The sequence below is a fragment of the Rhinolophus sinicus genome, chromosome 3 (genome assembly GCF_057876585.1).
Source record: "Rhinolophus sinicus isolate RSI-liver-muscle chromosome 3, RSI-T2T, whole genome shotgun sequence".
Taxonomy (NCBI): domain Eukaryota; kingdom Metazoa; phylum Chordata; class Mammalia; order Chiroptera; family Rhinolophidae; genus Rhinolophus; species Rhinolophus sinicus.
The window spans coordinates 190,498,639-190,511,256 of NC_142503.1; the positions used below are offsets into that span (position 1 = coordinate 190,498,639).

The 12,618-nt window shown below is 53.3% G+C and overlaps 1 protein-coding gene across 11 annotated transcripts in view; it reads right to left on the reverse strand.

Moving 5' to 3' along the window:
• Window positions 1-5,139: 5,139 nt before the first annotated feature.
• Window positions 5,140-12,618, reverse strand: part of TTC7B (tetratricopeptide repeat domain 7B) — a 239,125-nt gene continuing 231,646 nt past the window's right edge. For all 11 annotated transcript variants that reach the window (XM_074327043.2, XM_074327049.2, XM_074327048.2 and 8 more), the window contains one exon: window positions 5,140-6,098. In XM_074327043.2, the coding sequence (XP_074183144.2) occupies window positions 5,877-6,098 (222 nt within the window). In that variant the 3' untranslated portion in view covers window positions 5,140-5,876. The remainder of the gene's footprint in view (window positions 6,099-12,618) is intronic.

Below are 12,618 nucleotides of genomic sequence, written 5' to 3' on the forward strand. Positions count from 1 at the left end.
TCACTGACCTTCATGTTGGCCAACCCAAGGGTCAATTCTTAGGCCTGCCCTGTGGACCTCTGGGAGCAGTGAACACGGCCAACCACCCTCTTTCCTCCTTGAAATCCAGTCTTTGCTGGACCTCTGAGTCTCTACTCTCCTGCTTCCCCTCCTCCCGCACAGTGATTCCTTGCTCTTTGCTGGTCCTTCTCCATTTTCCCAGCCTGTCAACCTTGTCAGGTCCTGGAACTCAACCCTGATGTTTCCCCTTTCTGTCTATCCTCGTCCCTAAGATGGCCCCAGCACAGCCCATGCCTTTCAATCCCCATTCACTGATGCTTTCCACACTTATACCTTTGTCTTGGATTCTCACCTGTTCTCCAGTTCCACCTGGCCAGCTGCCTCCATACTTGGAGGCTTCACGGGCATCTTGTACATGGTGTTACCCATGTTTCACTGTCCCAAACTGCCTCAGTCAGGCAACCCTGGGCACCTTTCAGAGGTTCGTCCTTCAGGCCTGGGTCTCAATCCCAGCTCTCCCAGACTATTTCACGTGACCCTTCCAGGTATCTTACCTGCTCAACTTCTGCTCCCTCATCTGTTAATGAATGAATGAGTGACTTCATTAATTTGGCAGGCTAGAGGAGCAAGAGGAAGGCCAGAGCAGTGAGAGAGTGGAGGAAGGAGAGGCCAGCCAGTAGCAGGCCATAGGGCTCCTGGAGCCTAGAGCCTGGTTCCAAGCAAGAACTGGGGAAGCCATGAAGGGATTTTCAAGGGCAGGGGCCTCATCCAATCCTCACCTCTAAGAGCACTGTCAGGGCTGTCAGAGAATGGATGGCAGGGCACAAGGTAGGAGCAGGGAAAACACAGCAGTGGTCCACCGAGAGGTGCTGGGGCTGGGTCCACCGTGGTGGGGAGGTGGAGAGATTGGCGATGTGATTAAGGTAAATGACAGGACTTACTAAAAGGCAGAATGCGGGTGGGTGGGTGGCCAGGTGGGGTCAGGAAGAGGACTGAGGAGCTTAGGAAGAGTTCCCAAATGGGGAGTGATAGGGATGGCAGTACTTCCCTGCATTTCTCAGGCCTCTTTTGGGCATAAAGTGATAGAAACCCACTCTGCTTGCTCTAAGCAGAACAGGGAAGTACATTGGCTTGTGATGGAAAAGTCCAGGGCTCCAGCACTCTAGCAGTGAGCCTGGGTCCCGGTCTCTCCATCCCCTTTTCCTGAGTTGCCATCATTCTCAGGCAGGCCACCCTACAAGTGCCACACGACCACCAGCAACCCTAGGCTGGAATCCTATCAAGTCATCAAATCCAACAGGAAGAGGCTTTTTGCTAATATTTCCAGAACACAAGTCCCAGGAGTGGGGGCCCTTCTAATGGCCAAGCTTGAGCCACATGCCCAACCTGAACCAGTCACTGAAATCAGGAGCTTTAGAGCTCAGCTGTTTGGCAAGACCAGACGCACGTGTCTGTCCTTGAACCACGAGGTTGGAGAGTGGGGGAGAGGGTTCTCTCAAGGGAGACGGAAACTATGAAGGGGACAGATGGAGGGCAGGCAGATAGGAGCCATCACCAGTGTCCCTGCACCGGCTGATGTACACAGGGTTTTCTGAGGCAAGGGCTTGGCACAGCGATGGCCTAGGGGATGGTGGCTGGTATGGTGCCTGGACCATTATCCTTGGCTGGCCTCGGCCTCCTGCCTTTCTGTCCTGATCTGGGCAAGCCTCTCTCTGCACTTCTGCACAGGATGGCAAGGGTGGACCCTGACCCTCCACTAAGCTCCTGTTCTTTCCTGCCAGTGTCTCACATTGCAAATTCCATGATTTATGACCATCCAGAACCCAGATGCCTCTTGGCAGGTCAGTGCTGAGGTTGGGGTGCTTACTTGCTCTGCCCACAGCAGGCTCCTTGTGGGGGCGGAGCCCCAGAGAGTAGTTTCCAGGCTCTCGGCCTCACATAGAAAGGTGTTGGCTCAGGTAGTAAATGGCCAACTGTGATTGCATGGCCATCAGCTGTGGCTAGTTGGCCGTCAGCTGTAACCAGTGAGCCATTGGCCACAATATAACTGCTGTGGCTACGCTGGAAGAGGAGAAGAGAAGGAAGAATGGGGCTAGCAAGAAGATGGCGGCTGGGCTGGCAAGTGTGGATGGCGGTTTGCGGACAGTGTGGATCCAGCCTCCAGTGAGAGTATAGTGCCGCCAGAGAGAATAAAGTGGTATGACTCCCCTACCTATGGCTCCATGGGTGTTCCTTTTTGGCCTCACCATATCCTGCGTTCTTGTGTGGGGAGCGGGAGCAGAGACCCCGCAGGCCGTCCCGCACGACAAATGGTGCAGCGAGCAGGGTCCCCCGCATGACACATGGCGTAGTCGGCAGGATATGGTGCCGGCCAAAGCTCTCCAAAGGACGGTGGAGCAGTTTGTGTGTATGAACACCCAGTCTCAGGAAGACCAGGAGGAGCAGCTGCCGGAGAGCTGGACCCCCGTGGAGGGGTGGGAGGATGTGGACGTTTCTCCCACCAGCACAGGAAAAGCCATGCAGCTGCTGGAGAGATGGAGCCCCGTGGAGAGGTGGAAAGATGTGGACGGTTCCCCAACCAGCACAGGCCAGAGAAAGCGAAGGTCGTTGCAGCCCTGTGGGCCGGGGAAGTTCCTGCTCAGGCAGCCCGGATGCAGGACTTATAGTCCCAGGAGGTAATGCTTGCTGAGTCCTCCGTGGGAGATGAGGGTGAGGTCAAGGTCATCCCTCACCCCCAGGACAGCCCTGGCGAATGACTATGGACTATGGGGAATTGCCTTCCATCCCTAATTTAATGGACTGCTTGACTGTTTGTTTGGGAACTGTTGTTAGTGGAACTGGGGGATATTTGCTTTTGTCTCTTGACTGGCCGCCATTGAGAATATGTAAGCACCTTGATTGTGAGTCGCTGTTGTTCCAGCAGGGTACCCTGAGAGGCACAGAGAGAGTGGCAGTGCGCTGAGAGGTCTGGCTGAGCCCTGAAGATACCCTGGCTGTGCCCAGGAAGTCGGGCTGTTCCCAGAGAGAGTAGTAGAGCCCTGAAGGTACCCTGGCTGTGCCCAGGAAGTCGGGCTGTTCCCAGAGAGAGTGGCGGTGCCCTGAGAGCCCTGGCTGTGTCCAGGAAGTGTGGCTGTGCCCACAGAGAGTGGCGGTGCCCTGAGAAGCCCTGGCTGTGTCCAGGAAGTGTGGCTGTGCCCACAGAGAGTGGCAGTGCCCTGAAAGCCCTGGTTGTGTCCAGGAAGTGTGGCTGTTCCCAGAGAAAGTGGCAGTGCCCTAAGAAATCCTAGCTGTGCCCGGGGAAACTTGTGGTACCCTAAGAAGTCCAGGAAGTCTGGCTGTGCCCAGGAGTACTGGTGGTGCCCTGAGAAATCCTAGCTGTGCCCGGGGAAACTAGTGGTACCCTAAGAAGTCCAGGAAGTCTGGCAGTGCCCAGGAGTACTGGTGGTGCCCTGAGAAACCCTGGCTGTGTCCGGGAAGACAGGTGGTACCCTAAGAAGTCCAGGAAGTCTGGCTGTGCCCAGGAGTACTGGTGGTGCCCTGAGAAACCCTGGCTGTGTCCGGGAAGACAGGTGGTACCCTAAGAAGTCCAGGAAGTCTGGCAGTGCCCAGGAGTACTGGTGGTGCCCTGAGAAACCCTGGCTGTGTCCGGGAAGACAGGTGGTACCCTAAGAAGTCCAGGAAGTCTGGCTGTGCCCAGGAGTACTGGTGGTGCCCTGAGAAACCCTGGCTGTGTCCGGGAAGACAGGTGGTACCCTAAGAAGTCCAGGAAGTCTGGCAGTGCCCAGGAGTACTGGTGGTGCCCTGAGAAACCCTGGCTGTGTCCGGGAAGACAGGTGGTACCCTAAGAAGTCCAGGAAGTCTGGCCGTGCCCAGAAGCACTGGTGGTGCCCTGAGAAACCCTGGCTGTGCCCAGAGAGCCTGGCTGTGTCCAGGATATTGCATTCACCCCCAGGCTCCTCGCACAGGTCCCCTCGCGGAAGACGCTTGTCGCGTAGATTGTGAGGCGAGAGCCTGTAGGGGTGGAGTGTGGGGGCGGAGCCCCAGAGAGTAGTTTCCAGGCTCTCGGCCTCACATAGAAAGGTGTTGGCTCAGGTAGTAAATGGCCAACTGTGATTGCATGGCCATCAGCTGTGGCTAGTTGGCCGTCAGCTGTAACCAGTGAGCCATTGGCCACAATATAACTGCTGTGGCTACGCTGGAAGAGGAGAAGAGAAGGAAGAATGGGGCTAGCAAGAAGATGGCGGCTGGGCTGGCAAGTGTGGATGGCGGTTTGCGGACAGTGTGGATCCAGCCTCCAGTGAGAGTATAGTGCCGCCAGAGAGAATAAAGTGGTATGACTCCCCTACCTATGGCTCCATGGGTGTTCCTTTTTGGCCTCACCATATCCTGCGTTCTTGTATGGGGAGCGGGAGCAGAGACCCCGCAGGCCGTCCCGCACGACAAATGGTGCAGCGAGCAGGGTCCCCCGCATGACACTCCTGCTCACTGTTCTCTCCCCAGACCTTAGTTGCTCCCTTGCCTGATTGCCTAGCTTGGGTGGGGTCCTTGAGATTTAAGGGTATCTAAGGTCATAGCTCAGATCCTCTACGTTTCCTCTGGTCCTGGCAAGGTGGGTCTGCCCCACCGCTGCTCAGCGGAGCAGCTGCAGGGGACTGGAGAGTCCTGCTTACGTTCTTTCTGGTTCCTGGTCTTCGCTATGCACTCTCTTGGGGTCAGTCTCCGGCTTCACATTTGGCTCCTATGCCTCTATGCACCCTCCCTCATTGTGGCACGAGGGCTGCTGCAGCGCCAGCCTCACCTCTCAGGTGACGAGAAGAGTCCAGCTGAAGAGTGAGAGCCTTTCCTTGCAGCTCCCACTCTGATTGGACGGCTTTAGGTCACATGTTCATTCCTCCCCAAGTTATCTGTGATTGGAGCGTGTGACTCAGGCCTGGCCAATCAACATCTGGCATTCACGGGCTACAGAATCAGGAGAGTTGGGAAAGGTGAATTCCCACAGTAAAATCAGGACAGGGCCTCCTAGTGCCAAGGGCTGACTTCTCCAGAGTGGCTTCCAAGTGCTGACAGGTCCCCACCCAGGTACTGAGCCTGAAGCTCTCTTGGATCTATGGTATTTCACTAACGACAGAGACCACCGGACCCTTTAAAAATCATTTTATTATTAACATCGTCTTCCTATTTAGCCAAGTGTCTGTCATGTATAAGGAATGTCGGTAAATATTCCATTTGAAGCTCCTTTGTACATATTTCCATTGATAAATAAACTCTGAATTCACATAAAAAAGTTAAACTTAAATAACTCATATTTCCTTCTCTTGTAACAGGCATATATTGGTAAAATATAAATATTCTTGGACTCAGGCTTTGTTCTAAGTAAGACAGTAATTCATCACATGGTACAATTATTGACAATGAAACCAAAAAATCGTCAGCTGGTGTCCTGGCTTGGACTAGGACTGAGGTGGGAGAAAGAAGATTCACATTTGGTTTCTGGGCCAAGGGGATGGGGGCAGGAGTGGTAACGAGGAGAGAACAGCTTTCTTTACAGCGTTGATAAAAATAATCTGTTCTGCCACTGAATTTTAACTTTGAATATATTCTTCTACATTTGCTGATTAATTCCATAATCATATTACTTAAAACTCAGATGTCAACTAACAAAATATATGGCACATAATCCATTTTCGACAATGTCAGTAGATTCAAAAAACGATCATTGGGTTGGCGAAAACAACAGAAGTGCGCGTGGGGAAAGTGACGATTCGGGGTTGGTTTGGTTAGTTCACTGTGGCCGATCGCACATTCACGCAGGGCCTCGGGGTGGCGCACTCGTCCCCTCCGTGGCCTGAGCGGTGGTGAGGCTGGTGGGCTCCGGCTCAGAGCACGCGGGGGATGATGGTGAAGGGCACGGCGGGGCTGCTGGCCTCCAGCTCCAGGGCGGTCAGGAAGCACTCGGTGGCGGCCGCGTCGTTGCCCTGAGCCTGAAGGACCTCGCCCAGCCCGTTCCAGACCTCGTGGGCGGTTGAGTTCACCTGCACGGCATCCCGGAGGATCTTCTCTGCCAGACTGTAGCGGCCCAGCTGATGAAGGATCAGGGCCTGTGGGCATCAGAGAGACAGACAGTCGGTCAGACAGAAGCGCTCGACGCCTCTGGGCTGCTACCTGTCCTGGAGCGTCAGCAAGTTCGTTGGAGGGAGGTATCTCCTTTGGGCTGGGCACACACTAAGGTCAAGTTCTTCCAGCACTCAGGGGCAGTAGTCAAAATAGTTGCTTAAACCAAAGGAAGTTGCTGACGTTCGCCATTTTGGAATGATAAAAATGGCAATTTCATGCAGTTCATCCGAATAGTTAACACCCAGGAGTGAACCAATGGGAATGGCCATGGTCTACACTGAGCCAATGGGCTGTCCTGTATGTACCAGCTGACACCTGCCTGCACAGAAGGCTGCCTGTCTTTTTTTTTTTTTAACCTAAAGAAATGTCATTTGTGGCATTATTATCATCATGATTAGAACAGAATTTTTTAAATTGCTCACAGTCCCCTACCCTAAGCAAGCCCCTGATCTTATTGTCCCCCGCTCACTCCAAGCCCAGGCACAGTTGTCACTTTTCCGTTTTAGTCGGGGTGTATTCATTGGTCCCCAGATATTTTATCATCACAATGTTTCCTAGCTGCGCGTCTCCACAAGTGATGTGTTTGTGCTATTTCATCCAATAAACATACTCTCATTTACTCAATCACTCTCTCACAGGGGAGACATTTAGGGTGTATCCAGTCTCTTTGCTCCTGTCAATCACTCTGTAATGAACATCTTTCCAGACGGTGCCTCTTCACTCTTTTAGATCAACGGATTTCAAGTCGTTTTTACAGCCCTAGGAACCTTTGGTTAAATGGAACCTTACTGAGCACACCCACATATTCTGGGTATAAACAGACAAAAAGGAACTTGGAGGGGGTAAGACAATGGGAGGGGCCTAGAGTCCCCTGCGGGCTCCTCACAGAGGCCCTGGATGAGGTTCAGTGGAACCAGCTTGACAACCATTTGGAGATTCTTCTTTTAGGGCAAATTCCCCCAAGGTAGTGTTATTGGACCAGGGGACAGGGCTTTTTTTAAGGGTTCTCCCAATATTTTGCAAATTATAATTCTCAAAGTGTCCTGTCATTTCTTGGGCCATCAACAGAGTTGCAATGGTTGGTCCCTCCCCTGCCGCACTACCATTACTCTTTATTTGTGCTAATTTTGTAAGTGCAGCATACCCCTCCTTATTGAACCCTGCATCTCGTCAATAATAATTGAGGTTAAATATTCCCACGCCTTTGTTTACCGGCCTTTTAGAAGACTGATGGCTATTTCTCTGCTGTCATAATTATCCAGTCTGTTTTTTGAGTTTTGAGATTTTTTTTCTTTGAACAAAAATTTTTCATTTTTAAAATTGAATTCGTCGATCTTTGGTTATTTATTTATTTATTTATTTATTTATTTATTTATTTATTTACAAAACCTAGAAAGTCATCCTTTCAAAGAACTGACGCATGGTCAACTCCATGTATTGTGATCTGACTTTGTCTCCATAATGGTCTGCTTTACCTTGGCAGATAGGAATCTAAGCACATATCTTTGCCAGACACAAACTAGCTAACCCTCCCCTCCACTCACTCTCAGGAGGCTCTGCCTTTGTTATACAGTGAATTATTACATGAAACAGGGGCCTTCTACAAGAGAAGCCAGACCTCTTTACAATGTTTGGTCTTCCCGCCCAAGAATGTGGGATGGCTGCTGATCTGTCAAATCTCACCCTAAATCGCTGAAGAAAGCCCTGCACTTCCTTTCTGTGTGCTGATGCGCTGATGAGTCATCCTGTGTTCTCAAGTCCATACTTCGCCAAGGGGCAAAGGGCTCTCAGGAACAGAACCAGCTCGGGCAGGGGCATAAACGCTCTGCCAGAGGGCTGCCATGGGTGCCGAGGGACCCGGTGGGACCCATTCTGAAGAGGTCTGATCTCCGAGACAAGCTGTGAGGAAGGCAGGGAGGCACCTTCAGTGGGCAGTGTCCAGGCTCTGAAGGTGGCTCAGGCTGACCTCTCTCAGGTGTGTGGCCCTGGGCGTGGCATCTGAGGGTCTGAAAAGCAGCCTGACTTTTGGGAATCGTCTGCACCTACGAGGATAAGCATCTGGCGTGGGAAATGTGAGGCTAACCTGGGCGGAGCTTGTGCTCAGGGCAGTGTGCGATGCTGTGGAGGGGTCCTCCCCACAGCTCCAGCTGAGGGGGAGAGGCAGTTCAGGGAGGCTTCCTGAGCAAGGAGGCGGAGGAGGCCTCCGGTAGCCAGAGGTTGTCCTCCCCTGGCCAGGGCACGGCAGAATGCAAGGCCAGCTTTACCCTCTCTGAGAGGAAAACAGAAAGAAATCGCCTGTTTCCTTTCTTATTGACATCTAGATTTGCCTTAACAATGTCCTGGAGTCGCTGGGTAGGAAGGACCAGGTCCTAGATTGGATCTGCCAGAGCTAAGGGTTCTGAGAGGGTGTCCAGGGACAGGACAAGGGTGGCTCCCTCTCTGAAGCTGTAGGACAAGAGAAGTGGCCAGAAGTCCATGCTTGCAGTTAGGATTTCACCTTGGCTTCTGAAATTTGCTCTCTGAGACTGCAAGGCCTTCCCGCCCTCCAATGTGAACCGCTGGGTCTGAGCTGCCTTCCCAAGGTTAGGCAAGGTCAAGTTCACAGGAACCACCAGCAGAAGCCTCCCAAGCCCCACCTGTTTGCACACAAGGCCACCGCAGAGAATTACGCCCCAGCCTGCACTGGGTTTTCTCCTCACAGACCCCACTCTCCGCCCATCTGGGGGACAAAACTGTGTGCCGAGGACAGGGGCGAAAGCTCAGCTTGGACCAGGGCTTTCTGGCAGGATGAATATTACCAGTAGCAGGAGTAAGTGCTTTCACAGTGTTTGTGACACAGCTGACACCGTGCTAAGCGCTTATGTGTGCTAGTTCCCTTAATTCACCGGGGGACCCCAAAGCAATTTCACAAGGGCATGGCCAGGGCACATACGCACCTGGAGGCAAGGCCTGCTTTTATGGCTTCAGAGAAAGAGCTCACAGTGGAGGAGCACCTACAACGTGGTGGAGAGAATCCCCACGACTTAGGTGTTTCTCCTCTTCTGCAAGTGAGTAACCCAGACACCTGGTCTACCAGCTCCTGGAGGCTCTCTTCCCCCAGGCACATAGTTAGCTGCCGCAGAGCTGGGCCAGAACCCGCACCTCCTACCTCCTAGGGCCTGCCTGAAATCCCTCTGGGTGGAGCCCAGGGTGGGGGTGGTAAGTAATCACATGCATCTCCTCGGGTGGTGCTGTTCCCACTCCAGTCCTCCTTTAGAGACAATCTGAGAGCCTGACACCCTCACTTCCCAACTTGAAGGTCAGGCAGAACGAATGGGAGGCCACTTTCCCGGGTTGCAATCAACAGGATGGGAAGGCTCGAGTTCCCGCCTCCATTCTTCTAGGGTTACCAGCTGCAGGAGGGGGTCTGGGTAGTGGCAACCAGCAGTGGCATGAGAAGATGACAAAAGGAGTCCCATCATTCTCCTAGAAGGTGTGACGTTTCCGGTTCATCGTAAGTATTCAATACGTATAAACTTTTTGAGTGGTTCTACCAGGCAGGGAGACACATGCTGCATGTGTTTGGTAAATGGGTGATGGGGGACAAGCCACCTGGTAAGACAGAAAGAGGTGTTTTTGGTTTCTTGGCCGCAGGTGGAGACTGTAGTTTAGGTGCCACCACCGTAGAACCAGCCCCAGACTAATTGTCTTCCTCTGCACGGAGTGACTTGTCCCCATCAGGCATTCCGCTTGGCACTTGTACTTGGCCCGTCTCATATCACCACCACTTTAGGTTCAAGGAGACGAGGTTCAGAAAGGCCAAGTGTCTTGCCCAAGGTCACAGGTGCCGCATGTGTGGAGCCGCAGGCCAGCCCAGGTCTGCCTGAGGCCAAAGCCTCCATCCTTCCTTCCACCACGTCTTTCTACCCTCTTGCTGCTGCCTCTGTCACTTTAGGAGACAAGCCTGGAGACCCTCAGGCACTAACGCAGTTATGTCTGCGCAGTAGCAAACGGGCATCGGCCCCTGCTGTGTCTTCCCTTCCACTTCTCCAGCCTCTCATCACCGACTCTCCTGCCCCTTCCTGTGCTCGTGTCTGAGACATGGCTCCCGTCCAGGGCACAGCTCCTTTCTGGCCTGGCCTGCTGTTTGGAGCATGCTGTAGATTCACTCAAGGCCTAAGAGGGCCCCTTGCCTCCCTGTGGTGCCCACAGGCCAGCTTGGGATGGCTCAGGCCAGCAAAGGACTGGGGGTCCTGTTAGCCAGAAAGTGGACCAATAAGACATGGAGACACAGGAGGAGTAGGACCTTGGCCCAGGGAGACCCAGAGGTCACCACTGACTTGCCCCGACCCTGCTGGATCGGGGACAAGGACACCAGTACTTTTGCTGGGAATTTTGTTTAGAAAATGGCAGGCCGCTGGATGTGGCTATAGCTGACCATGAAGGTTTCAGGCAGGGGGCATGTCTATCAGCTCCCAGAAGCCTAAGCGAACCAGCCAAGGGGCTGATCTGGCCCATCACCCTCAGTGATGGGCGGCTAAGAGTCTTTGTGGTTCGCTAGTGTTCTAGTGTTCTCGTGGGCTTGGAAATTTCCAGCCCATAGCTGGATGTATATGCCGCATGCAGGAATAGGCTGCACTTCTAGATGACCTTGAAGCTTCCTGAGCCATCTGTTTAGTGGAGTTAATTCCTAAAGCTGGGGCTGCTCAGGGAGACATCGCAGACTTGCCAGGGGCTGCCAGCTCAGGCCAGGCAAGGGAAAGAAAAACTGGCAAGAAAAACTGGCCACTCCTCAGTGCCCCAGCAAGCAAGAGCAGCTCAGAAATCAGTCAGTCACACACGAGATCAACCAGCACCCATACCGGCCGGGGTCTGAGTCACTGTTTGGTGCCAGCATTGTTGGCAGGTCGGTCAGAGGTGGGCTGGGACCTGGGCATGGCTGGCCGTCAGGACTGACTCACTACCCAAGCCGCTCTGGGTTGTGAGAGGCCTTCCCTGGCTTTGATTGGCTCTTAGGTACTAGAACCCTGACACCTTCTTCAATTCTATAGGCCTGGCTTCGTCTCTTCTCCAAAGATCAGAGCCTAACCCCTGAGGCTGGCATTTACCTGCTCTTACCACCAGCTGGATCCCACTGTCTCCCAGGATGAGCCCCTGGGTCCAGCCAGGCTGGTGACAGCCCAGGCATATCTGCAGGTTGCAGCCGCCAGCCCCCTACCTCCTGCCTGCAGTCACCTGAGTGGAGCTCTAGTCCATCTGCCCAAAGCCCTGACCATCTCCATTCCCCCAAGAGCCCAGACCACACTGCCCCCTTAGGCAGCGCCACCTAGAGACACACAGCTCCGCTCCCAGCCCTTAGGCTGGCAGGAAACAGAGATTTCAATGATTGCCATATTTCATTACCATAATACACCGCCCTCCCCCCACATCAAAATCCCAAACCCACTGAACGACTAGCCCAGACCTCAGCCATGTGTTAGGGACACAGGGGAGGGCAAGAAGCAGGGCTGCTCTCACAGCTTGGGGCCCAGTGAAAACCCTAATGCCACCAGGCAATTGCTCTATGCCAGGCGCTGAGCTACACCACGGGCAGGCAAGGTCTCATTTAACCCTCCCTCATCTCTGCGACTTGGTGCTACTGCAGATAATGCTGTATAACAAAGACCTGCCAAAGAGCTTTGTAGGGAGTAAGTGGCAGAGCTGAGACGTACACTCATGCACCTGTGCTCTTAACACCAGGCCTCCTTCTTTCCTTCCTTTGGAGAGGAAGCCCAAATACCACCTTTCTGGGCCTGGGTGTTTCTGGAGCCACTGCAGTGAGGAGCCAGCAGGGGTGGCCTCCGTGGAAGGGGGAATGTAATAATGAGGAGGTTCCTTATTAGCCCCGTTCTTCAGAGACAAATGAAGACAGCCTCCCAAGCTTAGCTTGTAATTATTATAATCAGGTATTTTGTACATTAAGGTCTTAGTGCTGCACTAAATTGGAAATAAGGGATTAAATGAAACCCGTTATTTCAAATGAGACACAATGGACTTGGCTAGTTTGAGGACAATTAGCCTCTTCCTCACGCATGCCTGTGTGTGTGTGTGTGTGTGTGTGTGTGTGTGTGTGTGAGAGAGAGAGAGAGAGAGAGAGAGAGAGAGAGAGAGAGAGAGAGAGAGAGAGAATTGATGCCCAAGGACTAAGCATGCTGCCACATGCTGAGGGCACCCGTGCGGGAGCCCCGGGCAGGCTGTCGTGCCCCAGAATTCCTGCTGCAGCCCTGGCTCAGGCTAATAGTGGGGCTGCAGGACAAAAGCCCCTTTGGGAGATTTTAGACATCCCCATGGTGCTCTGCCCAAGTGCCGAGTCAGCCCTTCTGGGCTCAAGGGCATGTTACCGACCACAGCTTGTCCTTCTAGGGCGCAGGGAGATAATGTCCCTGTAAGAAAGCATCCTTCCCAAAGCCAAGCCATCACTAAAAAGAAATCACATGGCTCAGCTTTGGTTGGGGTTGCTGCAAGTGGTCTCTCTCTCTGTGGCTG